The 27028-nt window shown below is 47.9% G+C and overlaps 5 protein-coding genes across 7 annotated transcripts in view; 2 read left to right on the forward strand and 3 right to left on the reverse strand.

Moving 5' to 3' along the window:
- Window positions 1-6126, reverse strand: part of calcr (calcitonin receptor) — a 30007-nt gene extending 23881 nt beyond the window's left edge. Inside the window, exons 1-2 of one of the 3 annotated variants that reach the window (XM_057020877.1) lie at window positions 5762-6126; window positions 2442-2528 (exon numbers count right to left, since the gene is read on the reverse strand). The gene's annotated coding sequence lies outside the window, so the exon portion shown is untranslated. The remainder of the gene's footprint in view (window positions 1-2441; window positions 2529-5761) is intronic. The other 2 variants (XM_057020876.1, XM_057020878.1) reach the window with 2 other exon arrangements.
- A 3965-nt stretch (window positions 6127-10091) lies between these two features.
- Window positions 10092-11904, reverse strand: tfpi2 (tissue factor pathway inhibitor 2). The gene is made up of 5 exons (XM_057020554.1): window positions 11599-11904; window positions 11352-11522; window positions 10824-11003; window positions 10571-10744; window positions 10092-10364 (listed from the first exon to the last, which is right to left on the reverse strand). Exons 1-5 carry the CDS (start codon window positions 11669-11671, stop codon window positions 10282-10284), a joined length of 681 nt encoding a protein of 226 aa, XP_056876534.1. The 5' UTR covers window positions 11672-11904; the 3' UTR covers window positions 10092-10281.
- Window positions 11905-12447: 543 nt separating this feature from the next.
- On the forward strand, window positions 12448-13636 carry gngt1 (guanine nucleotide binding protein (G protein), gamma transducing activity polypeptide 1). The gene is made up of 3 exons (XM_057020556.1): window positions 12448-12744; window positions 12817-12915; window positions 13197-13636. The coding sequence occupies exons 2-3, from the start codon at window positions 12820-12822 to the stop codon at window positions 13320-13322; spliced, it is 222 nt and encodes a 73-aa protein (XP_056876536.1). The 5' UTR covers window positions 12448-12744; window positions 12817-12819; the 3' UTR covers window positions 13323-13636.
- Window positions 13637-14117: 481 nt separating this feature from the next.
- Window positions 14118-21887, forward strand: zgc:85777 (uncharacterized protein LOC405871 homolog). The gene is made up of 9 exons (XM_057020553.1): window positions 14118-14345; window positions 17195-17315; window positions 19199-19328; window positions 19405-19511; window positions 19596-19763; window positions 19866-20039; window positions 20109-20270; window positions 21284-21434; window positions 21512-21887. Exons 1-9 carry the CDS (start codon window positions 14121-14123, stop codon window positions 21600-21602), a joined length of 1329 nt encoding a protein of 442 aa, XP_056876533.1. The 5' UTR covers window positions 14118-14120; the 3' UTR covers window positions 21603-21887.
- Window positions 21834-23684, reverse strand: bet1 (Bet1 golgi vesicular membrane trafficking protein). Its single transcript, XM_057020555.1, has 4 exons — window positions 23522-23684; window positions 23228-23334; window positions 22977-23033; window positions 21834-22401 (listed from the first exon to the last, which is right to left on the reverse strand). Exons 1-4 carry the CDS (start codon window positions 23538-23540, stop codon window positions 22246-22248), a joined length of 339 nt encoding a protein of 112 aa, XP_056876535.1. The 5' UTR covers window positions 23541-23684; the 3' UTR covers window positions 21834-22245.
- Between the last annotated feature and the right edge of the window lie 3344 nt (window positions 23685-27028).

The following is a 27028-nucleotide window of genomic DNA, read 5'->3' on the forward strand; positions in this document are numbered from 1 at the left end:
GGGGGATCAACGGACAGATACTGTACACAAACCCAATTAGCAGACTCCTTTTGCCCTACATCGCCAACTGTTAAATTGATGAGCATTTGCACAGACACACTGCATCTGAGGATGATGGGAAAGCAATTAAAGCAGTATTTTGTGGCTGGACTTCAGCCGAAAGGAATTAACAACGATTTTCTCCCGGCCGTGGCGTCCTAGCGTGCTTTGCTGCGTCAGGGCACGTACGAGCGATACAAGCTGCAAAGCAGTAAGAGAAAGGGGCCCTATGATTAGGAGCCTTAGGACACTTGGGATGCTATCACAAAGGCTCTCACGACCCTTTAACACCCAGAGGGGCGAGAAGGGTGGAAATGAAAAAAGCAGCAGAGGGGGTAAAAAGGGGAATGAAGGGAAAAGCGATGCAACACGGCGTTGCGACGCATTAAAGGAGGGACAGATAGAGAGCTTTTCAAGAACACTGTAGTTACGTAACAACTCGCTCCGTCTCCACACGAGAAGCCCCTGAAGTCTCGTTCTGAAGCCCCACTCAAATATTCAGGAAACTCAACCAAAACCTTTCGCCTGCTCTGATTCTGAAGAACCAACGAGAAGGACGATCCTCGGGGGGAAAAGGACAAAATTTTGTGCAAGACTTTTTAAATAATGATATTCCAGTTGTTGTTTTTTCCTCGTGTGGCTGTTTCTTACGCTGGATTATATTCAGACGATGGATTCCAGAGGTTAGCGTCAACAGATTTGGACGACCGCAGACCTCCGTACGCAGACGATGTGATCGTGTACGTTTGCGCCACAAACTCTGGATTTGCAGAACATCTGGATTTTCTGGAAATTGCAAGTGGCGTAATGAAATGGGATGTTTCTTAAAAAGAGGAGCGAAGCTGAAAAATCCCGTGGAAGGTGGGCGCAATGTCCCCTCCCGGGTTACGCTCATCAACGACGGGATCCTTAAATGGGCGATGGCGGCACGAAAGTGGAAAGAGCTGCGACGACGATAAAGATCCAAGTGAATAAGAAAATCAATGAGCCGCCTGGCAGTCCGGGGACATCGTAATAGGGATTAACCGTGTCTCAGAGCACACAGAGCGGCCTTTGGAAGAAAACGTAACGTTAACTAATTACCGCCGAGCTATCTCGTAGCCCCCTCGGGACAGAGGCTCATTCAGCAGAAGCTGATCTGTCACTCATCCACTAGATTTGTGTGTGGGCCATGAAATTGAGTCATCTTCTGCCTTGTGTTAAAAATAAAAAGCAATTTTCAACCCTTTTAATCAAAGGGAATCTTCAGCCGCACCTTTGTGTTTAATGTGCGAACAGCCTGAAATCAAATATTAATGCAGAAGAAGGACGAGATGGCTCCGGGTTAGGAGGACGTGATGAGCGTATACAGTAATAGAGGAACGGAGTTGGAGAAGATCGATGTGCTTCTCATATCTCCTATCTAAAATGTCGTATCCAACAAAGGGAGGCCGATGGATCCGTTTGCTCTGATTGGTGGTCTCAGAGGCCGAGGAAGAGAAGGCTAATAAATCTGGAGAATCTGGCTACAACCGTCCTGATCAGGCAGACTCGGCGTTACTTCGAACACCAGTTCGCTCCTGTCCTACACGTCCGTCTGACCTAATCCGCCGGGTGTTTGGTGGCCGTTCTCATCTACGCTCACCAACAGTTTGTGGAAAACGAGGGAAGTTCTGCTTCCTGTCTGAAAAACTCCTCAGAGTCCAGCTGCTGCCACCATGTGACTCTTGATGAACGTCTGGACCCGCCTTCCTGTCCTGGAGCCATATCTGCATCTAATTATTTGATTACGCCAATTTTAACTCTTCTATCCTGATTTGTCCCTCAAAGGCCCTCGAAGCTATCATTAGTCAAAGTAGTGGACTGCACCAGTACAACCAGCAATTAGCTTAATCCTTAATTAACTCCGGTTTTGGTTTGTTTTGTGTGTTCCAGCTTCTTGTGCCTTCATGCTGCACCCGATCTTCATCCCCTGTTTGTTGCATTTAACATTTAGAGACCAGTTAAAGTAAAGACTCGTTGTTATATTAGCATAAGCGGGCTAGCTTGGGGTTCTTTTGGCAGAGTGGATTAACACTGCATTAGCTAAAATTACCCTCAGGAACATGTGGTATTCAGCCACTGCTCATCCAGTTCAGCCATAAATTAGAGCCAGTCCCACACAATCAGGAATCCCTGAGCTGTTTAATTGGAATGTTGTCTTTGTCCCCGGTATACATTTACGGGAGTGGAATCGGGTCACCTCCGCCTGGATAGGTGCCGATTTACACTCCGTCTGCTCGTTAATGATCGGCCATTTCCGGTTGACCTATGAGGTCACAGACTGCAACAATCGTCAATAGTGATCTAGCAAATTAGCAAACGAGGGGTAAAGTGGTACTACAATGGACAACATTGCAAATTTGGACATGGTGACCTCTAACCTTTCTAGCTGCTGTTCGACTCCCAGGTCAGGATGTAGCGCGGCGCAGTAGCCAACGCTCAGATCATCTGGCACCGTTCCAGTCGGACTGATGAGGAGCAGAACGACTGTCAATCTCATGATTTGGGTTCCAGTTGAGCTAACGTGCTTTGAAAGTGCAGTTTTAGTCAGACTAAAGCAAGAATCCAATTTCCTAGTTACACAAATCTACTGACGGCTTTATAAAGAGTGTTTCCATTAAAAAAAACAACAACCTCGAACTAGAGTGACTGTAGCCATGCAGGCGGACAGCTGCCTCCAGACTCTGACACGCTGCCAAACACCAAAAAATGTCAGCCAGGAATCTGCCAGCGAGCCCCCGTTAAATGTCAGCTCCTTAGACAAGCGCTGAAGCTATCTGGGGCGATAATCTGGACACCTGGCTGGAAATCCGCAGGGACGAGGACGGGGAAGAAACCCAGTAATGCTGGGACGGAACAACTCCATTTAATTCAGATTAAAGTTTGTTGAATCCTCTTTTTTTGTGGCTCTGAAACAGAGTCGGAGCCCTGACAGGACATCAGTCTCACCATCTGTCGAGGTGACCCCGACTCCAGCGTGAATTGTGGCTCCCCGAGCAATAGAAAGCTATCAGGGCTTGACAGTTTGGCACCCAGAACCCCCAGGACCTCATTCCAAACACGCACAGGAAAAGAGAAGGTGAGCGGATTTAATAGAAAGGTGGGCGGATGAAAGGAATACTGAGGCCTGGGCAGAGGACAGGAAAGAGAGACTGAGAATGCAATTAGCAGCGGAGGACAAGGAGCCGCTAAGGACGACGGTTTCAGGAGAAATCGAATAGGAAATAAAGAGGAAACGACATGAGCTTCCACACAGGAGCACCCGGCGCTCTGTGGAAGAATGCACTGGAATTAATGGATAGAAAGGAGAAAAGAAACGGACCAAAAAGAGGGTGAACAGTGAAAGGAAGGAAAAACTGGAGTCCTGGATGCAGAAGATTGTTTATTAGCTGGTTAATTGGATCCTTTATACAGTCAGTTTCACTTTTATTGTCTGTCAGGAGGATACAGATACGATCAGTCTGCACACGGTATTGATAAGATGATTTATTCTGGATTCATTAGGGATTAATGGGAACGTTTATAATCAATGGGTTTTCAATCAACATTAAATAATGGGATAAAGAAACAGTAAAGGACGTCAAAATGGTCCCAAAGCCTGGTTTATTAGCTAAAGAGACACTTCCTATCAGCTATTTGTCACCATAAACTGAAAGAAAAAGCCAACTTCTTTGTTTCTTTCCAAGCCTACGTTGGGAATTTGGGGGTAAAAGGCCAACGTGCTCCAGCATTTCAGACAGGAAGCAGTCGATCGATCAAGGAAGTCAGGCGGCACGTTTCAGCCATTTGTGCCATAAATTAAAGTCAGGAATCAAAGGACAAGGTGAAACGAAACGATCGGGCACACACACACACACACACACACACACACACACACACACACACACAGATATAGCAGCCTCCAGTCATTCACTCGAGTCTAGCACCACCTATTGATCCCTCTGCTCCCTCTGTTTCACTTTACTTTCTTCCAGAAAAACCCCACATCTGAGCAAAAAACCATTTAATATGCAACGATAACTGCGGCATGACTGTGAAATTGAACTGGAGCTGATCAGATCTCTGGGCTCCAACATGATCCCGGCAGCAGCCTGTCGGATCCGTCACGTGTGACACCACGAATGTGGGATCCGGCTCGGCAGAATGATTCCATCACCAACACGCGGTTGGAATTACTTGCTTCCCCATCAGCAACTCGTCGTTGTTAATCTCAGCGTGAGTCAATTGAGCCCCATCCTGTTGTCGCGGAAACCTCGGTGAGGATGCTTGGACAGAGACGGAGTGACATTGCAGATTGTTGCGCGTAGCCATGAATAAAACATGCTCCATTAGCGTGATTAGTATTAAGGAATATCAGCAGGCAGTAGGCATTTTGCTGACCTCCTACGCGTGAAAGGTCTCAATTACATGAATGTGTGTGGATGAATGTGTGTTCACTTTAATTGCATACCGAGTACCGCATGCTGGGGCCATGTAAGTGAAGTGGGGGCCACATTTCAAAGGACTGGGATTGGGATATTGTCAGTGTCATGGGCTTAGATGGGATGGCTGGGGTCAGGGTGACGCATGGTGTATGTGGAGGTACCTGGAAAGATAGAAGAACAAGAATGTGCGTGTGTGTACGTGTGTGTGTGTGGGTTTTTTGGGTTTTTTTTTGTGACGCCCACCAGTTTACACCCGACAGACAGACAGACAGACAGACAGACAGACAGAAGAACGACGACCAAGTCGTCTCAGAGACCAGAGAGCAGGCGGACGCCAGCGTCCCGGCTCGGCTCGGTACCAGTCTGCCCGTCTGCACACGTCTCCCCTGATGCTGCTCTTATCTGCGCGCTGTCATTCACGCGTAAATACGCACGACAGCCGCCGGGCGCCTTTCGTCGGTGCGCGTGCGGCACGCGCTTCAAAACGGTTACGTAAACACGGAGGAATCCCCACCAGAAGAATCCCGATTTAGCCGCAGACATCAGCCACTTCAGCTGCTGCTTTAGAACAAACGAGCTGTTGCGGCAGCAGCGGCGGGGCGTGCGGGGGGGGGGGGGGGGGGGGGCTTTTGTCTCAGGGGCCCGAGGTGGAACATGTTGACACAGCGCAGGAGTGTGTTTTAAAGCTGCCAAATCCGAAACCATAAAGATGAGACGCACTTTTGTGGCGTCATCTCCAGCCTCTCTGTGAGGCTGCACCTCTCATCCGAGGCGAATGAGCAGAATCTGAAAGAGTTTATCCCCGTCGTTTAAAGACAGGACGGATGCGTGCGTGCGTGCGTGTGGATGCATGTGCGTGTGCTGAGGTCACGGGTCTGCGTGCGGCGCACTCCTCTGCGTCGCTGCTTTCATCAGTTCCCAGCGGTGAGAACGTCTCTCCCAGCCAAACTCTCATCCCGAACCTGCATTCGCGTCTCCCAAAACCAGGGCAAACCCAGAATTCCAGCCGTCACAGGAAACAATTCACATTTTTTTACCTCGAGCTAATCTGTTTAAAGAGGATTGTAGCAAAATAAATAAATAAATAAAACCTCTTTAAAGTGCAAACACGAAGAGAAGAAGAGTCACAGGAGTCCCCGGCAAAGGGAAGCAGCTTCTGCTCCATCAGTCCGTCCAAACACATGTGGCTATAAATAAATTAACACCACCGGATGACTCATCTTTACATCTCAGCCTCAACTTAGAGATGTCAATGGGGGGGGGGGGGGGTGACTTACTTTTGAGGAGAGGTTCTTCGTCCACAGCCCGGGTGGAGGAGGCAGAAGCCCTGGTTGTTTGCGCCTCCCGCGTCTGCTCTCCTCCCGTAACGCCAGCGAAAAGAAGAAACTTTGTCTCTGCATCCACTGAGGTTAAATACAAATAAAAGTCTATCAGTCAGGCGGCGCCGGCGCGGCGGTGCCCGGGCGGCAGCCTCCTCTGCGAGCTGCTGGGAAGCGGCGTTTGCGCGCGGTGGCAGCGGGCAGTGCGCCGCTCCGGAGCCGTTCTGAGCCGCGACTGCTGCCCGCCCGCTCATCCAAGTGCGCGTAACAGCCGCCGAGCGTGTGGAAGCGGAGCCCCTCCTCGCTTTTACCTCCGACTGCGCTGCGCACGGACGCGGAGAGGGAGAGGAGGGCGGCGAACGCAGCAGTGCGCGCGCGTTTGGATACAGAAACACGTCACGATGATGCGTTATAGATCCAGCAGACGCTGGATCTGGGTTTATGATGTGACCCTGCATCAATGAGAAGACCCGATCGTCTCATCCAGAGATGCCTGTTTTCTAAAATCCAACATTTAGGTGGCGCATCGTTACGTCAAGGTGTGTTTGCGCGACAAAATGCATTAACTTCCTGAAATGATCTGCGTTTATGAGCTGCCTCCACCCTTTCCAGTCATTCTTGATGAGTTGGAGAAAGAAAAAAGGTGTCGCTGGTGTAACTGTGAGATTAATCCTGATTCATCTGACCTCTGACCTCTACTCACAGGTTGAATTCTATGAATCCCAAATCCTCAAACATCATCAACTATACATTAAAAAGAAAGCTCACAGAAGTACCTGAGAATTGTCTCTTCGGAGCTGAAACATCTGGTTGAGGTTTGTGGATCTGGACCTTCTGCTGGTTGTGGGCGGAGCTACACGCGGCTGAGGATTTGGTCAACATCTGTATCCCTCAGAGACCAAAGGATTTGACGCAGTAAAAAGGCTCAACTGTTTCCAAGAATCATGCGAGCTCCATGAGAGCAACAGGGACGCATTATTTTAAATCTCAAATCTACAATGTCACGGTGGAAAGGAAGCTCGGGCAGCTGCCAACATCTGGCCCGCACGCCTCAGCTTGAAATCGGTCCTGCGACAAAACCTCGCTGATCGACGGGTTCATTGCAGCTCTAAAATGTTTGCAGCGTGACAAAGACGCTGACTTCAGGAGTCGGGCGACAGATTTGGTTCTCCAGACCTCTGGGCCGAGGACGTCTCCTCATCTCAGAGGCTCATCATTATGGTCAGCGGCTGCGGCAGGGTGGCGTGTTTGGAATTCAGAGGAGAATAATGATGGCGGGAAGGGATCACAGCGTCACAGCGCTGCTATTTTACCAGATTATTAAGGAGCCAAGCTGATGGGACTTTTAAGAAAGTCTAACTTTGATATTGCAACGGGATTCTCTCATATTTGGGCGCCTTTCCAGCTGGGAATCAGGCAAAATTCCATCAAATCCATCACGGATTGTCAATATCAAACTCGCTTAGGCTTCAAAAAGGCCAACAAGGGCAACATCACGTCTGAGTGTTTCAATTAAAGCCCTTAACGCTCATTGTTTCCTGAGCTAAACACCCACCGATCTCCGTTTAGAGCCGCCCAGACGTTCAGCAGCGAGCCGTTAAACAGACGCGCCGCCACTGAAGCTGGGATGTTTCCCTCAGGATGTGGCGGAGGCTGAAAACCCTGATGGGCAGAAAGACTTTCACAGATGAATTTATAATGTTATGTTGTTTAAAGGGGCAGTTTGGGAGATGTTGAGGGTCTAATTTGTTGGTTTTTGGGGGGGTGAGCCTGAACGCACCAGGCTTTGGCTTGACTCTACGTTGGCGCAGTCTTCCATTTTATTCCCGCCGCCTCTTGCACATCGGAACAGGTCATTTGAGTATTAGAAGCATTCTGAACTGTCAGCGTGAAGCCGAGAAGCAAATAATGGAATTAAAGGGCTGAATTCCATAAGGGACCTAAGATTGTTGCGTCTGCCTCACGCTCGGAGCGTAATCGGACAATTATAGAACAAAGTGATGCTAATATCAGCATCCATGCTCCTCGGCCAAAGGAAACAATCATTATTTTACTCCCCCATCCGCAGGTACAGTCCATCTTCAGGAGAATTCCAGCTTTAGGGTTTTGCTCCTCTCACATGGGGGAACTTGTGCTGGGTCAGCTTGTATGAATGCGCCATTGCTTTGTATTAGACAGCAAATTCAAATGTGCCAGCGGGTTCCGCCGCTGAGTCTGCAGAGACGCGCTGAACATAAGCTGACAAAGTCTCCGCCGAAGATGAGGAAGACGCTTTTTACTATCCAACCTGCCAGATGTGCCTGACAGATACAGTATATTTAAAAAAAAAAAGAAAGCCCCATCTTGGCATCAGGGGGAAGCAGACGTTGGTGTTTGCTGGTTTGGCTGAAATGGAAGGATTCCAGCACGGTTCTGTGGGCCAAATGCAGCAGGTTTGTGTGGCGGATGAATCATGTGTAGAAGGACGGTGCGATTGTTGGGGACACGCGGCTGGTGGGAGGAGACGTGCGACCATAACTCTGTCGAAACAGTCGGAATAATGATCAAATATTTACATTTTAAACGCCGCGCCGGTTGGGACGAGGACGGCCCTTCAGCCGAAAGAGCGCGGAGAAAACCCAGATGAGCGTCCCGTGGTGGGAGACCCACCTGAGCCGCTCTGTCTGCTGACATTATACAACGGCTACATGTGTTCAGCAGCCAGGGCAACAGCGTGGAACAGCTCGCCTGTCACCCCCAGACACGGGGGGTGGCGAGGGAGGCTGACGGGCTCCGTGACTTCTTGTGTAAAAGGTCAGCATACCGGGGGGAGACGGTGATGTCATGTTTGGTGTCCAAAAATAAAAAAAGAATTTTCCTCATTTAAGCATCATCATATATGTAATATATAGGGACGACAAGCAATTCGATTATTATTGTAATATGAGAGTAAGATAAGTTTAATGACTACGAATATGAGTAATGAGAACATTGTTGGAGCCTCCTGGTCTTCCTATCACGGATCCACGTAGAGGTGGATCTCCTTACAGTGATTTTACTGATTTCTTTATGCTTCTGTGTGTCCAATCCCATGATTTCAGTCACCAGATCCTCCTACTCACACAGATGGCTGCGGACTCCGTTCAGCTGAGTCAACAGCTGTGGGCTGCTCTCTCTGAAACATGAACAAAAATGCCTCCAAAGTTTGTTGTTTTCAAAGTTTGTTGCTTTAATTAAAACAGCCACTTAGCCCTGATGTTTTTCATTAGACTGCTATTCACTGTAAAAACATGGAAGCTAATTAGTGCGGAGCTGTTTCACATGTATTGATCTGCCACCAGGGGGCGATAGACCTTCTTTTATTAGAATTTTGTACCGAGAATTTTGAATCTGATGTCAGAATAGGAAAACAAAAGGAGAAATTTGTTCCCAGGATGAATCCGTTTATTTCTAAAGTTCATTAATCCCCATTATCTATGAGAAACCACATCAGCCAGCCTAATGTAGTGCATCTAATGCAATAACCAGAGCGGGCTCAATTGATCTCCCTCTGATCTGCACCAGATCGTGTTTATTTTACCTCCACCTATTGATGATCCAAGGAGCTGTGGTTAACTCCCACCTCTATCTGCAGCCCCTCCACGTGTTGTGATTCAAGGTTTGAGACGTCAAAGTCAACAATCTGAGGAAATCTCAATCATTCCACACGGCAACAACGCCGTAAATGTTTTCTTTTATTTACTGCTTTGAGTGGATTTCTTTAAAAAGCAGCAGAAGGTTGGAGTTCAGGAGCAGATGGAATCGGCCGCAGGCTGCAGCCTCCTCGTGCTGCCGTCAGCCCCATCCCTTAACTTTGCTTCCTAAATGTATCAGCTTGTATTGCTATTTATAGCCCAGACGAATTGGCTGAGCCATTTCCTTTGATATCCACTATAAATATTTATTATCTGCACAAAAGCTCTTCTGTTCTCAGGGCGGACGAGGAGGTCTCCGTCCATAACCTCCAGGCAGCAGCAGGGCTGCGGCCCCTGCCGTGTGATCCAGCCCAACATGCACCCATGAGCTCTGGGTCCACGTGCACTTGAGCTTCACCGTAACCACCTTCTAATTGCAGCGAACCTGACTGTTTCTTTGTGAAGCAGCAGCTGCACGCTGCAGCTAATGAACCTGCCGGTGAGGAGCACTTCTGCTCCTCTGTTCCAGGCTGCATCACAGAGCTCAGCCTGGAATTGAGCAAAGAATTTCAGCTCTTTCCTACTGCTGTTAGCTTCTGACCCTGGAGAAAGCAGCGTAAAAGAGCGAGATCGTGTCAACTTTAGAGCATTTTATTTAAAAAAGTCGCTATGACAACACATCATTACAAGAGAAATACATTACAGTGTCAGAACAGTGAATCAGTGCAGTAAACAGCTAAAGCCCCCCCACCACCACCCCATTGACGGGCAGTTTTAGCGTGAACAAAGCCGGTTCATTTGACCACGACTGTCCTCCATGCACGTCTACGCCTGCATGAAAGTGATGCGATTATTTCTATTCCGGCGCAAGCGGTTCGTTTTTCCTTCCTTTGTCCTTATTTTCCTCCCTGGAACACAAACACAGCGGCCGGTTAGTGAGATCATCTGCGTTGCGACTTTATCTACAGCTTAGCAGAGTGGGACTGGATTCCATGGCAACGTCTTCTTCAGATGCAGAGCTGGGTTCTAATTTTTTTTTTTTTTAATTTTTGGGTCCTTTTTTCTTAGCAAGCCTGACAATGAACGGTTCCTCCCCTCGCCCCTCCTCACACACCTCTCATACACACATCCTTGCAGCTCTGCCTCGACACAAAATTGTTGCTGCTCCCTCCGCAGCCCGAGTAGGCGAACTCCTCGCACCTCTTGGTGGCCGCGTTGTAATAATAGCGAGGGATGGATGCCGAGCACTTCCCTTTGTCCAGAGGGTCCAGACAGAGGACGGGCAGAGCTGTGGGGACACAAAAAAAAGACTCGGGTCAAGATAGAGCCTGCGATAAAGGGAGACGTGAGACTCGGGCGGCGCTCACATTTCTTTGGGCTGCAGTACTCCTCGCAGGAGGCCAGGTCCCCGAAGCGGTTGGAGTTGCCGAGGCAGCCGCCGTAGTAGAAGAGCTCGCACTGCATGCTGGTCATGTTGAAGAAGTACTTCCTCAGCAAGGCACGGCAGGGACCCACCTCGCTGGGGAATCTGCAGATCTGGGGGACTTCTGGAGACAGAGAGATGAGAATAAACATCATATTTACAGTTAGCACCGCCATATTATATTATATTATGTATACATATATATATATAAGTTATTCTATACCTACATCTGAACAGTGTCAATAAAGTGGGACAACTGTAACTGAACACCAGGGAGGCGTCGCCAAGTGTCTCGTGTAGTTCAAATACCCTAAAATACTTGAATACTTACAGCAAAACCCCATAAATACTGCAAATAAATAAATAAAACCAACCCCTCGAACAGTGGCAGCAGCTTCGCGGCCAGTTAATAACGGCTGTCACACCAGAACGGAGGGTGATGAAGGACGGGTTCCACTCTCCGGATACTTACTCGGGATTCTGAAGCACGTTTTCTGGCACTCCTGGTAACTCTTGAAGTTATTGGCATTTCCCTGGCAACCTCCGTAGCTGAAAAGCTCGCACTTCTGCGTAATGGTGTTGTAATAGTAGCGCTCAATGTCTCCTCTGCAGGGACCCTCGTCCACTTGGAGGAGGCACACGGCTGATAACAAAGCAGGGGAAATAAGTTCAAGCACCTTGAAGCCAGACTGGAGGAGACTGCTATCGACTTGTCTTACCTTTGGGGGACAGCGCCAACGCGTTGCAAAACGAGGAAAAGAGCGCAAAGGCGACCAGTGCGTAAAACTCCATGGTGAAAGTCTTTTCTGCCTCTGTGGAACCTGTCCGAGCTGCACCCAGCTTTATAGACCCAAGTTTTTCACTGGAAACATTTGGGGGGGTGGGGTCTAATGACTCACTTTACTTCGCAACATAGCAGCCACATTAGTGGGTTCGTGCTCCGAAGAAATTGAGTAAAGGGGCGATTTAACGAAATGAGTGACGTCACGACCAGTGACGACGATGGTGATGATGATAACGATGATGATGGTGATACATTTCTGAAGGACTTATCACATGTGATCCATGTGTCCATTCCCCACTTTTCCCTCCACACACACGCGCGCGCGCACGCACGCGCACAGCGACACGGCTGCCCATGTCCTCTGCATCCTCTTCTCCTTCATGTCCTCTCTCGCCACAGCCATAAATCTCCTCTCTGCTCTTCCTCTGGGCCTCCTGCCTGACTGTTCCAACCTCTTTTGTCACTTCCAGAAGCACTAAAATCCCAATGATGAACTCATTCCCGATTCTATCCATCCACCTCAACACGTTCGTCCCCGCGACCTCCAGCTCTGCTTCCTGTTCCCTCCCTTCGGCCCACTTTTTAGATTTATTCAACAAGCTATTTTGCACAGCGGCACGATTCTGCATCGCTGCTCCGTCTCTGCTCACCTGGAAAAAAAAATGCCCTGCACTCATGTTTGGAATAATCAGGGAACGCCGTCTTGACAGGTGGAGGCTAAATACAGATTAGCCGTCTTATCAAAGTGACCTGATGTATGAGACCCCGCCCCCTGAACCTATTTTTGTATTTGATAAGAGCCCAAATGCAGCTGCAACAGTGCTGATTTCAGATGCAACGTGCATCATTTGTGTTGTCTTTTACAGGCTGTGTGATCCAGAGGAGCCCGAACAGACTCCAGTGTGTCTGCTGAGTCGCATTCATGAGATGCTGATAATGATGAGAGACCTGGGCCTGGGTTTAATCAGATTAGCAGATTAGGATTGTTTATACGGATTACTTTATAACCCAGATTGAGGAAGAGGAGAGGGGACTCCTCAGCAGGGCTCCGGGAGAAGAGGACTGCTCCTTTTATTTGCTCGTAAGTGTGTCTGGTTTCCTCGGGGCCTTCAGGTGTTTGTGTGGTAACAGGTGAAGCTTCTTCTCTTGGCAGAGGATGCCGGTCATAAATGTTGACGACCTGACGGACAAAGATAAGGCGCTCATGGAAGTAACTCAGCTTAAAAATGAAGTGAAGCTCGAGAGGTGGTTGGTAAGTTGATCTGCGAGATCCCGGGCTAATTGTGGATCCCTTAAGAGAGCTGAAGATCTCTGAATATCGAAATTATTATTGTTATTTTAAATGTGCAACCCCTTTATTCACCCACCTCTTTGGGGACTCTAGGGATTTCTAGTGAATAAATATCCTTTTTAGAGTTAGCAGGGCCATATTGTATTATAATATATAGATAATATATTGAATTGTTATTCTGCCCCTGTGTTGAGCAGTAAATTGGCTGTTTGTCCCACATTAAGTCAGGTTATTCCTTTTAGACATCTAAATGCTGTGAGGAAATCAAAGACTACATCGTGGCCGGAATGGATGAAGATATCCTCGTCAAAGGCATCGCAGAGGATAAGAACCCCTTCAAGGAGAAAGGTGGCTGCGTGCTCTCCTAAACTGGACCTGAGGAGCTTTTCATATTTATGTCAGATTAGCACCCGGTGACACCCCCCACCCCACCCCCACCCCCACCTCACAGAACTGATTAGCAAACTGAAAAAAAAGTAGAAGGATATAATAAAGAACTATATGATTCCCAATTTTCTCTCCAGACCTGCAGCCTCACTCTTATGAAATAAACAGGAGCTGAATTTTACAGGGATTATAAATCTTTAGGTGCGTATACGGTCTGGATCTGGATACGGTCCCGGCTCGCCTGTTGTTTCATGGCTGGAAGCGAATGTCATTAAATCCGCTTGTTTGTAACACAGCCTGTCTCCATCCTTCACTGTCGGTCGGCATATAGGCCCAACTTCATGAATCAGATCACATGCGCTCTAGATTGTAATTTATTTTACGAGCTGTGTGCTCACTCTTTCCGATTTGCTCTTTCACACACAGCCTGGGGTTACAGAAAGTACAAGTCTTGGGCTGGCATTTAATCAAACACAATTCCTGTAAACAATGAATGTCAACAGCAACGGATTTGGAAGCTCTGAGCACCTGGTAAAAGTGTAAATGCCAAGAATGCTCTCTCTGTCTGAGCGGAACATCCCTAGGTTTCTGATTCGGTGTCATATTAAAAACACCGGTAATAAATGAAAAGAGGGGGAGAAATGATAGTTTATTTGAATTAAGCCTTTGGGACGAGACTGAAGGTGTTATTTTCCTAAATGAGTTGAGGATGAGTGAACTCAGCTGGCCATTTCCACTCAGCTCCCCACTTCCGGTGGGAGCGGGACCCACGTGTGCGCATGCGTAGACGGAGGACAACAGAAATGGCGCTGCTCAGAGGAGCTCCGCGTCTCAAGCTGCGACTCTGCGGCCGCGTTTTTAAGCATTCCTGCTCGCCTGTCGGTGTCCGGGCCCTGTCGGACCAAGTGTTGCCTAAAGCAGCAACGTCTGGAGCCCCAGACACCGTCAGTGATCATTTACTCTACACACCCGAGCACCTTGCGTTGAAGGAGTCCCTCAGAAAGGTACGCAGGAGTGCAGCGAACTTTGACTTTACCGTGGAAAAAACTGACATTAAGTATTTTCTATTAATACACAGCTAAGCATCAGTCTGTCCTACAATAAAAAGAAGCGCAATATGCTTCATCTAATCTATTTATTCATTTGATTTTATAATAATGAAGGTCTTGTTATGGTGCGCCAGCGACGCTATGTTAATACGAAGGTCGTTGGTTCGAATCCAGGTCCTTGCTATTTATATGCGTCCTTGAACAAGATACCGAGCTGTAATTGTTGTTTTAATATATAGGAATTGTTAATTAAATTAAAACACGAGTAGGATGGTTGAAATAAGAACAGATGGACACAGAATATAAAATCTGCTGCTTTAGCTCATTAAAAACGTGCTAATTAAGTAATAATCAGTGCTGTTTACCCAGCAGAGCAGATGTTAAACCTCTCTAACCCCCAAATTAAGGTAATGAATAAATAGGAGGAAGCATTAACATCTTGCTTAACTCTTTTAGACCGAAATTACAGGGTGCGAAAGTAGCACTGGCCAAATGTGTTGTGTGACTAAATATCAATAGGTTAAAAAAAGAAACTATACCTCTGGGTAATGGGAAGGATACAAATATAGAAAGGAAACGAGGAACAATCTGCCAGCAGTGCAGGAAGGGAAACATCAAGGTGTATTAAAAGAATTCCCAGTAGGGTAGTTTTTATAGATGTAGACAAATGGGGTTGTAGGAAGTCCTTTAGTGACTCTTCAAGGTCCCGCGTTGCTAAATTGTCTCTCCCTCGCCAGGGGTTGAGCTGGTGTTTGGTGTTCACACAGGCCCAGACAGACTGCTTCCCATGTTGGGGAATTAGTCAGAAATTCCTGGTTGTTCCACTTACTGTTACAGATGCCGTGTCTCCAGGACGGTGCTGCACCAGGACAGAAACGCCAGACTTCTCCTGCCACTTCTCGGAAGTGACGCGCGCCGCTTCCTGGGTTTGAGGCCGGCATTTCCCAACACGGCAACAAAGTCTATTGTTTAAGTTTGTAGATAATGCCCTCGGTCATTTCAGATAACTTCTAAAAGTAGGAACAGGAAGTGCTCAGCATGCGTTATGCTGTCCTGCCGTGTCTTTGCAGCATTACTGGGAATAATATCATACTCAACGTTTACTCGTATTTTTGCTACATGAATATTCTAAATCATTCCTGTTTAGCTGATGTCGTTTCCTTTGGATGGAAGCTGCCTGGTTACGTCGGTGACGGATTATGCGTCATCGCAGCTGCGGTGGCTGATGAGCAGAACATCCCTGGAGTGATGGTGTCACCGAATGTCAGAGAATTCCCATTTAACGCAATTTGGTTGGACAAAGAGCCAAAATCTTTTCACATTCCAAAGCTTCGGAATCACAGTAATATCCCTCAGTCCTGCGAAAGCCTCGTTCCTGAGCACCGGCCTCGATCTGCTGTGGCATTCGGGAGTTTGTCCACGCTAACCTTTGTGCAGCATTGTGGGATCACTCCCAGTTAGCGCTCACTCCCCCGTCCCTTCCGGAGAGCTGAACTCCAGGGCTGATTGGAATGCAGGTCAAAGGTGACCAGCCTGTCTAGTTATCGGCCTAATTCTGCATGTTGTGCCTGCTAAATCTGTAAAAGCAGCGTCTGCTTCCTGTTTCGACCACAACGGGAGCGCCGCGCCGCCCCTGTTCCGAGGCTCCTCGCTCAGCCTGTTAGTCTTGGCAGCCCGTGCGCGGCTGGTTTGCATTTGTGTGTTTTGGAGGCAGAAAATCAGGTCTGATAGTTTGTCTTCAGCTCTTTGTTGTTCTTAGGTTTAGATCTGAAACAGCTTGTTGCTGCGCTCTTTTCTTCACGTGCATTTTCACACATTGAGGAATAATTAAGTGGGATTTATTCTCATATCACTAATTATATGTTACATATTGCTAATTTCCATTGGAGTTGTGTTTAGAGTTACTCTGAAAAAGAGAAGAAAGCTGGTGTCTGCATGCAAATGTTGACCTTTAACGGCGCTCCAGCTGAGGACACCTGAAGAAGCTCAGCGGGAATCACGTCACCAACGTTTCTACACTATAAAAAAGGCTCTCGTCTATTTTATTCATGACTCACCAAAGTCGGCGCCGGTGATGTAAAAAAGGAAGCTGCTTGAATTCAGATAGAAAAGAAAATCTATTTCCTGTTTTCAGGTGACCTCTGAAGTTCTCAGACCTTATTTCCATGTAGCTTGTAGGAATTAGCACACAGCTCCAGGCTTAAGCAGCGTTAATAATTAAAACTTAGGAAATAATCACTGCGTGTGCACATTTTACTGCCCTTTTTTACATTTTAGCACGCTAAAATAGTTCCGCCTCGCCATATAAAATGTGGTGTAACCCCTCAGCCTGATTCGTTGGCGTTAAACTCCTGAATGGACGGATCAGCCGCTCTCCCGGCGGGAACGTCGTTAGTTTCAGCCTCATTCTGCTGCTCCAAACATCACGAGGTTTTTCCCACCTTGCCAAAAACTGAAAGGAAGCCATTAAAATATTGGCATCCTGGCGGCGGCGTGCAAAGATGCTGAATGTCAGCACAATGTTGCCCGTGATGTCTAATCCTTCGGCGGCACAAATCCCCGGCTATAATTTGTTCTGGGAGTTTGACTGGACCTGTTGGTTTCATTCCAGCCTTATCAGAACACGGCGGTTCACGTGTGTGTGTGTGTGTGTGTGTGTGTGTTTGCAGAAAATAGATCCCCTGGCTTCGTTCTGATGTTGATATATAAACTGTCTGTGGGATCCAGATCCAAATACTGGAGATGGGTGCAGAGATTCGCCCCAGGAAGCAGGAGCCTGAATATTTCCTGTGTTTGCGTTTTAGATCATCGATCAGGAGATCAACCCTCATGTGGATCAGTGGGAGGCGGAGGGTCAATTTCCTGCTCACAAAATCTTCAAGCTCTTGGGAAACGCTGGTTTTCTAGGAGTCAACAAACCAGTCGGTAAGGAGGTTTTTACCGCCGTTGCAGTCGAACGCTGGCGTTCCCGCCGTGGCGGCGGGCGCCATCCCGTTCCCAGCCGTCCCTGCTGGGCCGGGGGGACATCTGCTGGAGGTCTGGTTTGTCTCGACGGGACGATAGCTGGAGTCGAACCCCCGACGATCGACATCTATCGTGTTGAAGATTTTATCGCAGGTGTCGGGGGATTAAAATGTGCAGCATAGACAGGATGTGAGCTTTAGTCAGATGGATTACAGAGCAGCGGCGTGGGGGCGGAAGCATGAAGATAGTTCCTTCAATAAACCGGGGCTGTTTATTCACATATCTGCACATGTTCTTAGTCTCAAGAACCTCCAGGAAGGGGTCAAAAGCCCCACTTGTGATCTCGTCCTCCTGATTGAACCCCAGCAGAGTTTTGGTGGCTCCATTGTCCCGTTACCAGGGAATTTCTTGGAAGTACTTATGGAGCCGACAGGTCGGTCGCCAAAATGTGCTCGTGTTAGGTGTTGAGGTCTGTTGCCGGGCCACGTTTCCCTCGGTTTCACCGCTGAAACGCTGCCTCCCTCCAGGAAAGACTTTATTCCTTTTCAAAACACGAGAGCAGGAAGTTTTCTCCAAGCCACCACTTCAGAGGTCAGGGATGACCCTTGGCTCCCGGCCCGTTTCCCTCTGTTTTGGGAGGTTTTAACAGCAGTGGCACTGACCTTGTTCCTCCTGACGGGCAGAACCTGGCAGCCCGCAGCCTTTTCCTTCTGGAGCTGCATATTTCTTTCAGTTGACTGACCCCTGGGAGAATCGTGTGTGTTCAGGCTCTTCCCTTCTTCACATTTTTAGGCGCAGGATTCTTTCCCAAACTCATTACAAGTACCACAAACGTGCGCTTCCTTCCATGCATTTTATCCGTTGACGGGCCCATGTTTTCTCCAACAACATCCTGCACGGGTCACCTAAAGCTCCGCTCTACCCTGAAGAACATCTGTTGTTCCAAAGGAACATATGTGCATAGGACTGATGTTTGTGACAGACTTGGGTTTGTTTTCCTGGTCTTGTTTGCTCGAGCAGATGGCCCGCTGTTCCCCGGCCTCGGTGCTTCCCTCCATCCACTCTCTGCACCGCAGGGGCGCCTATCGATACGCAGCTGCACCTGTTTCCCCCCCGTTTGTATTTATTTTTGCTCCCACGTCCCGTTATACGTCCCTCTTTCCTGCGCGTTTGCCAGACGGCGCTGCTCTGGGCTCAATAACGGGTCTGACAGGTGATAATAAACCAGTTTGCTGCAGTCGCTATGATAAAAGCAACAACCGTTCGTTATTGTCAGTCTCCGCTCGCGTTCATCAGCGAGGGGCCGTCTTATTGTATTTAATCACGGGAAACGGCACCAAGCCTCGTTACTTTAGGCTGGCTGAACGCCGTCATTAAGAGATTTGAGCTAATGGAATCACTGATGGGCTCACCGTGGGGGACATTTCTAGTTTTGAACATGTTTAATTTCTTTCTTTTCAATGCACTTTTCAAGTGCTACGTGAACAAGTTGGAAGCACGTGCACGCGGTCTGCATGTGTAAACTGAGGACGGTAAATTGGTCGTTAGCGTTTAGCATAAACTGTATTGAGGTGGTCTTTTTCAGTTCTGTTACTGATGATGAAAGAAGCCAGTTTATGCAGATAACAGCTAAAACAGGGTGGAATGAAATGACACCCGGGTGACGGCGACCCCGCTGATCTCCCAACACGTACGAGTCACGAGTCACGATGACGCCGCGTCATTAACGAGAGGGCGCCGATAGATGCGTTGGTCACAGATATGGGGCAGGGTCGTGGGAGGCAGGGTCGTGGGAGGCAGCGCCTCGGCGATGGAGTAAGGACGAGTTGTTGCCTCTCCTGCAGAATATGGAGGCTTGGGTCTGGACTTCAGCTACAGCATGGCGGTGTCGGAGGAGCTGGGCAACATCCGCTGCGGAGGCATCCCCATGGCCATCGGCGTCCAGACGGACATGGCCACCCCTGCTCTGGCCAGGTAGCCCCTCCACCACATCCTGCAGTTAAACCCAGAATAAAGATTTCACTGTGTGTGTGTGTGTGTGTTTTTGTAGGTTCGGTTCGGAGGAGCTAAAGCAGCAGTTCCTCCGTCCCTCCATAGCGGGGGACGTGGTGGCCTGTCTCGGGGTCAGTGAAGTGGGAGCCGGCTCCGACGTCTCAAGTGAGTCTTTTCGACCGATGCGACGGGTCGCGTTTGAGAGAACGGAGCAGCGTTTCAGCTTCAAGCTGCTGCTCTCCCACCCAGGCATCGCCACCAAGGCGGTGAAGGACGGGGAGGAGTACGTGATCAACGGGGGAAAGATGTGGACCACCAACGGAGCCCAGGCGGACTGGATGTGTCTCCTGGCCAACACCGGCGACGGGCCCCCGCACAGGAACAAATCCCTCATCTGCTTACCCATGAACCTGCCAGGTAGGCGTCGGTCACGTTCTCGCACCAGCACAAAGTGGATGAAAGGGGAAACTGGACATAGCAGGGGGAAAAAAAGAACTCCGTTTTTGGTTTTTCTAACAGGCGTACACATCGCCCGCAAGATCGAGAAACTGGGGATGAGGTCATCGGACACGGCGGAGGTGTTCTTCGACGACGTGCGCGTGCCCCGTAAGAACATCATCGGCCAAGAAGGCCTGGGCTTCACCTACCAGATGCTTCAGTTCCAGGAGGAGAGGCTCTGGGCTGCGGCCAACAGTGAGTGAGCGCTCTACTCTCGGCTGACCTGGCGATGGGGTCACGTCTCCTTTATCTCTCCACCCTCAGCTCTGGCCATGTTGGACAACATCATTCAGGAGACCATCCAGTACACACGGCAGAGGAAGATCTTCAAGCAGCCGGTCCTCTACCACCAGTGGGTCCGCTTCCGCTTGGCGGAGCTTCAGACGGAGGTGGAGCTGCTGCGCTCTCTGGTCCACCGAGCCACAGGTAGGGACCAGGGACGAACACCAGTGGGGACTACGTGTTCCTCTTGATGCTGCTTCGAGCTTCCTAGATCAGATACGTGACCTGCAGCGGGAACAAAACCCATCAGAGTTGAGAAGATGAGAACAGGATCTCACAGTTCTCCTCACGTACCACAGAGGACAGTTTCATTTCCCGTGCAACAACAGTCACGTGACCCACATGGTCACATGGTAGCGCAGATCTGTTCACTGTAACCAGAGTCTCCAGCCTCTGTGCTGCCATCAGTCAATCGCCAACTTTAGCATCACCTGTCAGTCATGTGGCGGTGATGGATGCACGGATGACCCTGCTGACCCCCAGTTGTGTGTCTGCAGTATAACAAATCCTCCCTTCCTCCTCCTTTTCATGGCTAGCCATCAACAGGACCCCCCCCCCCCCCCCCCCCCATGGGTCTGACCCTGCTCAAGGTCTCATTCCAGCCACTGTTGCTTGTTTTGGGGTCGGACAGGTTATATTAATAAAGTCAAATTGACCTGAATAAATGGTCACGAAGCCGCTGCTTTACTGCTGGAATTATACATGAAAATGGCATTTATGACATCCAAAAAATAATATTACTTCTACATTTAAGATGAAATTTCAGTGTCCTAACTTTAAGGTATTTAGATTTTTATTTTCCCTTTGCTTTAATGCTGTTTTCATTGATTAAAAGGAGGGTGGAACAAACCGCCAAACTCCTCTTTGCAGTTCTATTTTGGGCAAAGCTTGGCTTTCACATCATGGTCCTCCAGATGAGGATGATGGCGAATCCGTCTGTTGAGGGGTTTTTTCCTGTTTATGGTCCATAACAGTTCCAGCTGCTGGCAGCCTTGAATGAATCCAACCAGTGAAAGTCTGATTTGCTGAGCTGGGACTGTGTGACTGGTTTTTACGCTCATCCACGCCCATTTGTTCCCTGGAAAACTGTGATGACTCCAGACCTGAACTGTGTGTGCCCTGCTCTTGACTCCCGGGTCCTTCCTCTTTCCCTGCAGCTTTGTACGTTAAAGGCAATGATGTCACCAAACTGGCATCCATGGCCAAGCTAAAGGGCGGCCGGCTGGCCAGGGAGGTGAGCGACAGCTGCCTGCAGTTCTGGGGAGGAATGGGCTTCACCAGCGACCTGCTGGTCAGCAGATTCTACAGGTGAGACTGTAGCCATGAAGAGTTCCTAACGTCTCCATGGTAACCCCAGCTCACCTTAAATGTGGCTCTTCCTGCAGGGACGGAAGGTTGATGTCAATCGGCGGTGGTGCAGACGAGGTGATGCTGGAAATAATCTGTAAATACATGGACACTCTGCCCAGGAAATGATGTCAGCGGCGGTCCAGAGCGCCGATACGGACTCACGGGGCACTTTTGACAAATGTACAGCAGTTGGCCTTTAACAGCAGCCGATGGAGGCTGACCTTTTGTGACCTTACAGGTGTGACTGAAGGAATGTGTGACTGAAGGAATGCATGAATTAACTGTTGTGTGACATAAAGTAAACGTGGGTGGACATGGACAGATCAGTTCAGAAACAAATGAGGCTAAAAAAGATAATTTCAGAGCATAAAATTAATTTATTTACACTAAAACATCTTTACAAAGAGACAATGTGGGTACTGATTTTTATTGTCACCTGCTGCCGTGTACCTGTTAATTCTGGCAAACATACACAGAATTATGTTTAATACTTAATCATATTCACTGTACATAAATGAACTGGACATGAAATATACCTGTGCTATATTAAGTGTTACCACAGCAGCTCTACTGTTACGTTACTGCTCAGAACGTGTAAATTTAACCATCAAATATGTCGAATCATGCATCATGAGAAAGAAAAAGGTCTGACTCAGCCACGCGTGCGCATACAAAACCGTCAGTAAAAAAAAAACCATTTTTCCTCATTCCTCTGGTTTGAAGCTTCACCGGTGACACAGGTGCGATGTGAGATCAACGGGGTCCGTTATCACCTCAGCTTGATGAACCAGTAGAGGATGAAGAAGACGAAGAAGCAGAAGAGGAGCATGTAGCACAAGAGTTTGGTCTGGCTGCCTCTGGAGAGCTGCTTGACCCTGCCGATGGTGGCGCCCAGCAGGCCCCCCGTGGAGTCAAAGTCTGAGTCCTGGAGATAATAACAGATAGGAACAGTTCAACGTCCAGCCAGGCTGGCAAACGAGCACGTAGATCCACAAACTTGATTAATTCTTAGTAAAAGCGTCATGAAAACCCTTTTCCTTAATAAAGCAACTGAAATATTCAGTAAAAGGTCCAAGAAATATAACGACCTGTACTGAAACATGAGGCTATAAACACTATATGTAAGGGTGGGGGCTCAGTCTGTTGGGAACTGGGCTGGGAAGCAGCGGGTTCTCAGTTCAAGCCCCGGTGCATCCAACACATAAAAGGCCTCCTGGTAGTAGCACTACCAGTTTGGTGCCTTGCTCCGTGGAGTCAGGGGGGCCTGCCAAACCCACAAATGCTCATATTGGGCCCTGCAATGAAGTGTGTACCTTGCCTTCAGTCATTCCTGAGGATTCCAAGATGAAAGAATGAGGCTATGTTTTACAACCAAACAAGATATGACACATATAGAATGTTTAATTGCAAGTATGTTATTTTTCCAACTGTCACTGCACCCTGGAAAGAAAATAACGCATTGATTTCCCCAGGTGACAGTAAACCAAACGTGAAACTCACCATCTCATCTAACATCTTGTTGTGATATTTGACTTCTGTTCCAATGTCGATCGACAGCTGTAAAACCAGTAAAGATCCGAATTACTAGTAGAATAAAGCGAATAATACAAAAGGTGCACCAGTTAATTTGGACCATATGGAAAACATCAGTAGCTTTCCCGTCGTAGTTTACTCGTGAAAAGAGACGTAACATATATTTGCAGGACATCTAAGAATAAAGCATTAAAAGAGCAGTTGTGATTTTTACTGACACTCTTTAAAACGTTCACTTTGGCTTTCAGTCCTTCCTGTAAGCGCTCGTTTTCCTCCTCGTACACGCTGTATCCGCTGGCGACATAAGCCCCAGGTCCTCCTTCTCCTGCACAACAAGAACTAAAATGAACACGAACACTTCAGCTAAATAATGTGCATTTATCGGCGCTTAAGCGTCGCCATATGCTGGAAGAGCTGAACTTCGTTGCTAACAACATTAGCCAGTGTTAGCTAGCTGACTACCAAACAAGATCATTTAAAGTTGGAACAAGAGCTGCGCATTTGTGTCCTACCCAAACCGGCGCGTCTCATCCTGAACCACCTTCGTGCACAATTATATGGGTTGAAACTAAGGTGTAAAGTAACAAAGCCTAAGAAATATATGACCAACAACAGGGCTCGCTTAGTAGGAATACGTCGGCAAACGCCACGACACCATACGGTGGCCGACGAGGACAATCAACACGAAAAGCGATACAATATTCCCGTCATGTTATCCGTACCATGACTTCATGATATTTTGCTTTTGTATTTATGAGGAAACCTCAATGTACGTTGGCGGAACTAATAGATCCGCGTGTCTATATTAGACAAAAATAATAAAATATAAAAATTGCACAGTTTAAGAGACGATTACTTCTAAACTCCTCTGCTGTGATTAACTCAAATAGTTTGAGATCTTTTAGTTCTCTTATGTATATCTCAAGTTTTCTTGTCTAATTTAGTCAAAATATGTTGATTCCTGGATTTAAATGAGGTATAAAATATTCATTTCCAAGTCAGAATATTAATTTCTTCTGAAATAACCGTCGTGCAGAGATACGTACCTCTTGATGAGATAAAATGAACGAGACTGTAATTAAGGAGAAAAGCATTTTTTCCCCACCTTGCTTTGTCCACCATCCTCGACGCTGCCAGTCTCAGTAAAACACCAGTGAGTTCATTTGTCTTTGGATGGAAAACTGCAGGGTCGTTCCTTTCAGGCAGGTTTTTACCTTTGAACACTTTGAAATTTGGCTCCTGTGAAACGGAGACCAACATCCTGTGAGGATTAATTAACTTTGTTCCTGACACATCTGCTGTACTGGATAAACAAGAGTTTCCCTGTTTTTCCTAAATAAATAAATCAATCCGCGTTTGCTGTTTAGCAACCATTAGCTCTCCTTTCCCCCCATCATGCATCACTCCTCCTTCAGCCTTTTGCCAATATTCCAGGAGGCAGCTCACATCCCACCACAGATTAAAATGACTGTCATGGTGTTAAATTATCCCCAACCAATATCTTATAAATAAATACAAGTTTAAGCCCCCGCCACTGTAGTGCATTTTAATGCCTCCGCGTGCTCATCTGGGTATGAATCTCCTGAAGGATTTGTCGTCTACGTGACCTTAACACCAGGGGCTTTGAAACAGAAGCCATTGATCGGATTTGGTGCCAGCGTATCGCTCATCTGAGGGGATGGTGTTTATCAGATGGGAGAAAGACATTCAGACGTCTGGAAAACCGGCTTAATCCTCCCTGAAAGTGAAAGCGGGTCCAGAGCGGTCTGTGTGGAGTCCTGTGTACACAGTGTGTGCTTGCTTCCATGCAGTGGGACATTCTCTGTATCCAGGGAAATGCAGGTGTCAAAGGATTCCTGATACAGGGATAACGGCTAATCCTACTCGCCATTGTATATATCTAGCTAATTCTAGGCTTAACTTATCAAAAACATTCGAGCACCATCAGGAATGTGATTCTTTTTTGACTGACTAATGATACAGAGGTTGTTGGTTCTACCTCTGGCCCCTGGGTATACGTGGACTTGGGAATCGTCATCAGTCGCCCAACTGTTCCAATTCCAAAGTTCGCTCCAAGTGCCAGTATTTTATCAAGTATGCATCACACGTGACTTGTGAAGACTTGGGACAGCTCGACATCCCACAATGCATTTCACCTCAACTAATGACAGCAGCAATGCACGGTGGAAAGTACATACATCAATGTACACGGTCCATAGTAGCGTATCTACTGAGTACTGAGCACCATATTCCCTGAACTATGCTATGCTAGGCAGGGCAGTAATTTAGCGTTGCTCTCCTGTCGCCGGCTGCTCACTGAATCGTGCCAGTGGGGTCTGTTTCACGTTGATGAGAGTGACCGCTCCAGAAAATGGTGAGATGAATGAACCCGATGGGGAAGGAGAGGTTCACTCAGCCTCGGGAACAGGGGTTTTTTGGTTTGTTTTTTCACGCCAGTGTGACTTGGAACTCCGACAGCCCTCTGGTCTAAAATTCTCCAGCTTCCACATTTTTGTTGTGGATTTGGGTTCTGAATAGCTGGTTGTTGTTCTGAATGGGACTAAATCCCTTCATTCATCAGTGAATGAGAGCACTGAGACGTCTGAGGGAACAAAACTGATTTGGGGGAGATGATTAGAAAGACGTAGATGAACGGAGATAAAGAGAGATTTGTCTGATATGTGTGGAGTCTGTTCCAGACATTAAACGCCGCTCACTTCGGAGTAAAGCTACAAAAACAACCCTCCGGATGTCTCCGAGCGGATGTTCCCGTAGATCCGTCTGTTGCAGACCTCAGATCTAAGCTGAATTCCTTCAGGGAATCCCCCCATCACCCCCGCTGAAGAAGACTATTACTCAAACCGAAATGAGTTGTCACCCTGCTGGAAGACGCGACGCCGCTCGCCGGCGTGCATCCCTGCCGCCGAATCTCCACCTCGTATGAATCCCAGACAAATGCGGGGAATTGGCCGGACCGCTGGAGCGCTTCATCTATCTTTCCCTCATTAGGACGGAGCCTCGACCGCACGCTGGCGCTCCCGCCAAGCGCTCGGCAAAGGCCGTGGAAAAGCATTTAAGGCTGGATTGAAGTATTGATTCACATACGTGATCATTAAGATGTAAACAAAGTGGTGGTCCTTTTTTTTTTAAATCAATAACTGTCCTTCAATAGCGTCTCTGAACCTCTCTGACCCCCACGGGTGGAGCGTCGCCTCCCACTTTAGCCTCGACGCTTTAGCCTCGACGCTTTAGCCTCGACGCCGTTCACAAAGTCTTAGTTAAGTATAGTTAACCAACGCTGTCTTTATGTCCTGCTCTACCGTCGACTTTATGTGCATTATCTCCATCCCAGCATCGATATTTGCTCCGGTCAGATCCGGTCTGGCTACCGTCTGGGGTGCTGCACCTGCAGGGAATGCTCTTCTGGCTCTGAACTGCTCAGGAGTTGATTTCTCAAGTGCGTAAAGGTGCTCAGAGGCTCCGAAAGTGCGGCATCAAAATGGGTCTGAAGGTGCTCTCCACGAGGCAGCGCCATAGAGGGAACATTAAGAGAGCAAAGCTAGAGCTACATACAGGTTTTAAGATGAGCTTGATATCGCATTTGGTGTTTGGTTTATAGAAGAAACTGCATTTAGCCTCGCAGAGAGCCATTACAGCTCATTAGCATTTAAAGCTAGCTCCAGTTACTAATCCCGCCACCAGATAAATAATAGTTTAAACTACAATAAAAGAGCACTAACTTATAAAAGGAAGAAGACTGTAAATAAAGTGTTGAATATATCTGCTGTGCTAATTTCTAGATTCTAGCACCTTTTGTTTTTTACTCCGAATCAGTCATCCATGATGTCCATTAGCATCCTGTTATTCAGATAAACACCTTTAAAGGGATGAATCTTGACCTTTTTTGGTCACTTTAAACACTTATCCAAGAGTCCACATGGGCTTTTTATGTCCGCCGTGTTCTGTTTTTATGCACATTGATAAAAGTCACGCTTGCTCAAGGGGAAGTAGTTTGGTGA

The sequence above is a fragment of the Takifugu flavidus genome, chromosome 21 (genome assembly GCF_003711565.1).
Source record: "Takifugu flavidus isolate HTHZ2018 chromosome 21, ASM371156v2, whole genome shotgun sequence".
NCBI lineage: Eukaryota > Metazoa > Chordata > Actinopteri > Tetraodontiformes > Tetraodontidae > Takifugu > Takifugu flavidus.

Excerpts from the sequence above, each read along its gene's own strand:
- tfpi2 (XM_057020554.1), bottom strand. The coding sequence starts at position 11,671 with ATGGAGTTTTACGCACTGGTCGCCTTTGCGCTCTTTTCCTCGTTTTGC. Across the intron at positions 10,745-10,823 it reads GTACTGCAGCCCAAAGAAAT|CTCTGCCCGTCCTCTGTCTG; the intron begins GTGAGCGCCGCC and ends GTGTCCCCACAG. Across the intron at positions 10,365-10,570 it reads CAAGGATGTGTGTATGAGAG|GGAGGAAAATAAGGACAAAG; the intron begins GTGTGTGAGGAG and ends TTTGTGTTCCAG.
- gngt1 (XM_057020556.1), top strand. The coding sequence starts at position 12,820 with ATGCCGGTCATAAATGTTGACGACCTGACGGACAAAGATAAGGCGCTC. Across the intron at positions 12,916-13,196 it reads TGAAGCTCGAGAGGTGGTTG|ACATCTAAATGCTGTGAGGA; the intron begins GTAAGTTGATCT and ends TATTCCTTTTAG.
- bet1 (XM_057020555.1), bottom strand. Across the intron at positions 23,034-23,227 it reads AAGTGAACGTTTTAAAGAGT|CTGTCGATCGACATTGGAAC; the intron begins GTCAGTAAAAAT and ends CTGGTTTTACAG. Across the intron at positions 22,402-22,976 it reads ACAAGATGTTAGATGAGATG|GACTCAGACTTTGACTCCAC; the intron begins GTGAGTTTCACG and ends TATTATCTCCAG.
- zgc:85777 (XM_057020553.1), top strand. The coding sequence starts at position 14,121 with ATGCGTAGACGGAGGACAACAGAAATGGCGCTGCTCAGAGGAGCTCCG. Across the intron at positions 17,316-19,198 it reads AGGAGTCAACAAACCAGTCG|AATATGGAGGCTTGGGTCTG; the intron begins GTAAGGAGGTTT and ends CCTCTCCTGCAG. Across the intron at positions 19,329-19,404 it reads GCCACCCCTGCTCTGGCCAG|GTTCGGTTCGGAGGAGCTAA; the intron begins GTAGCCCCTCCA and ends GTGTTTTTGTAG.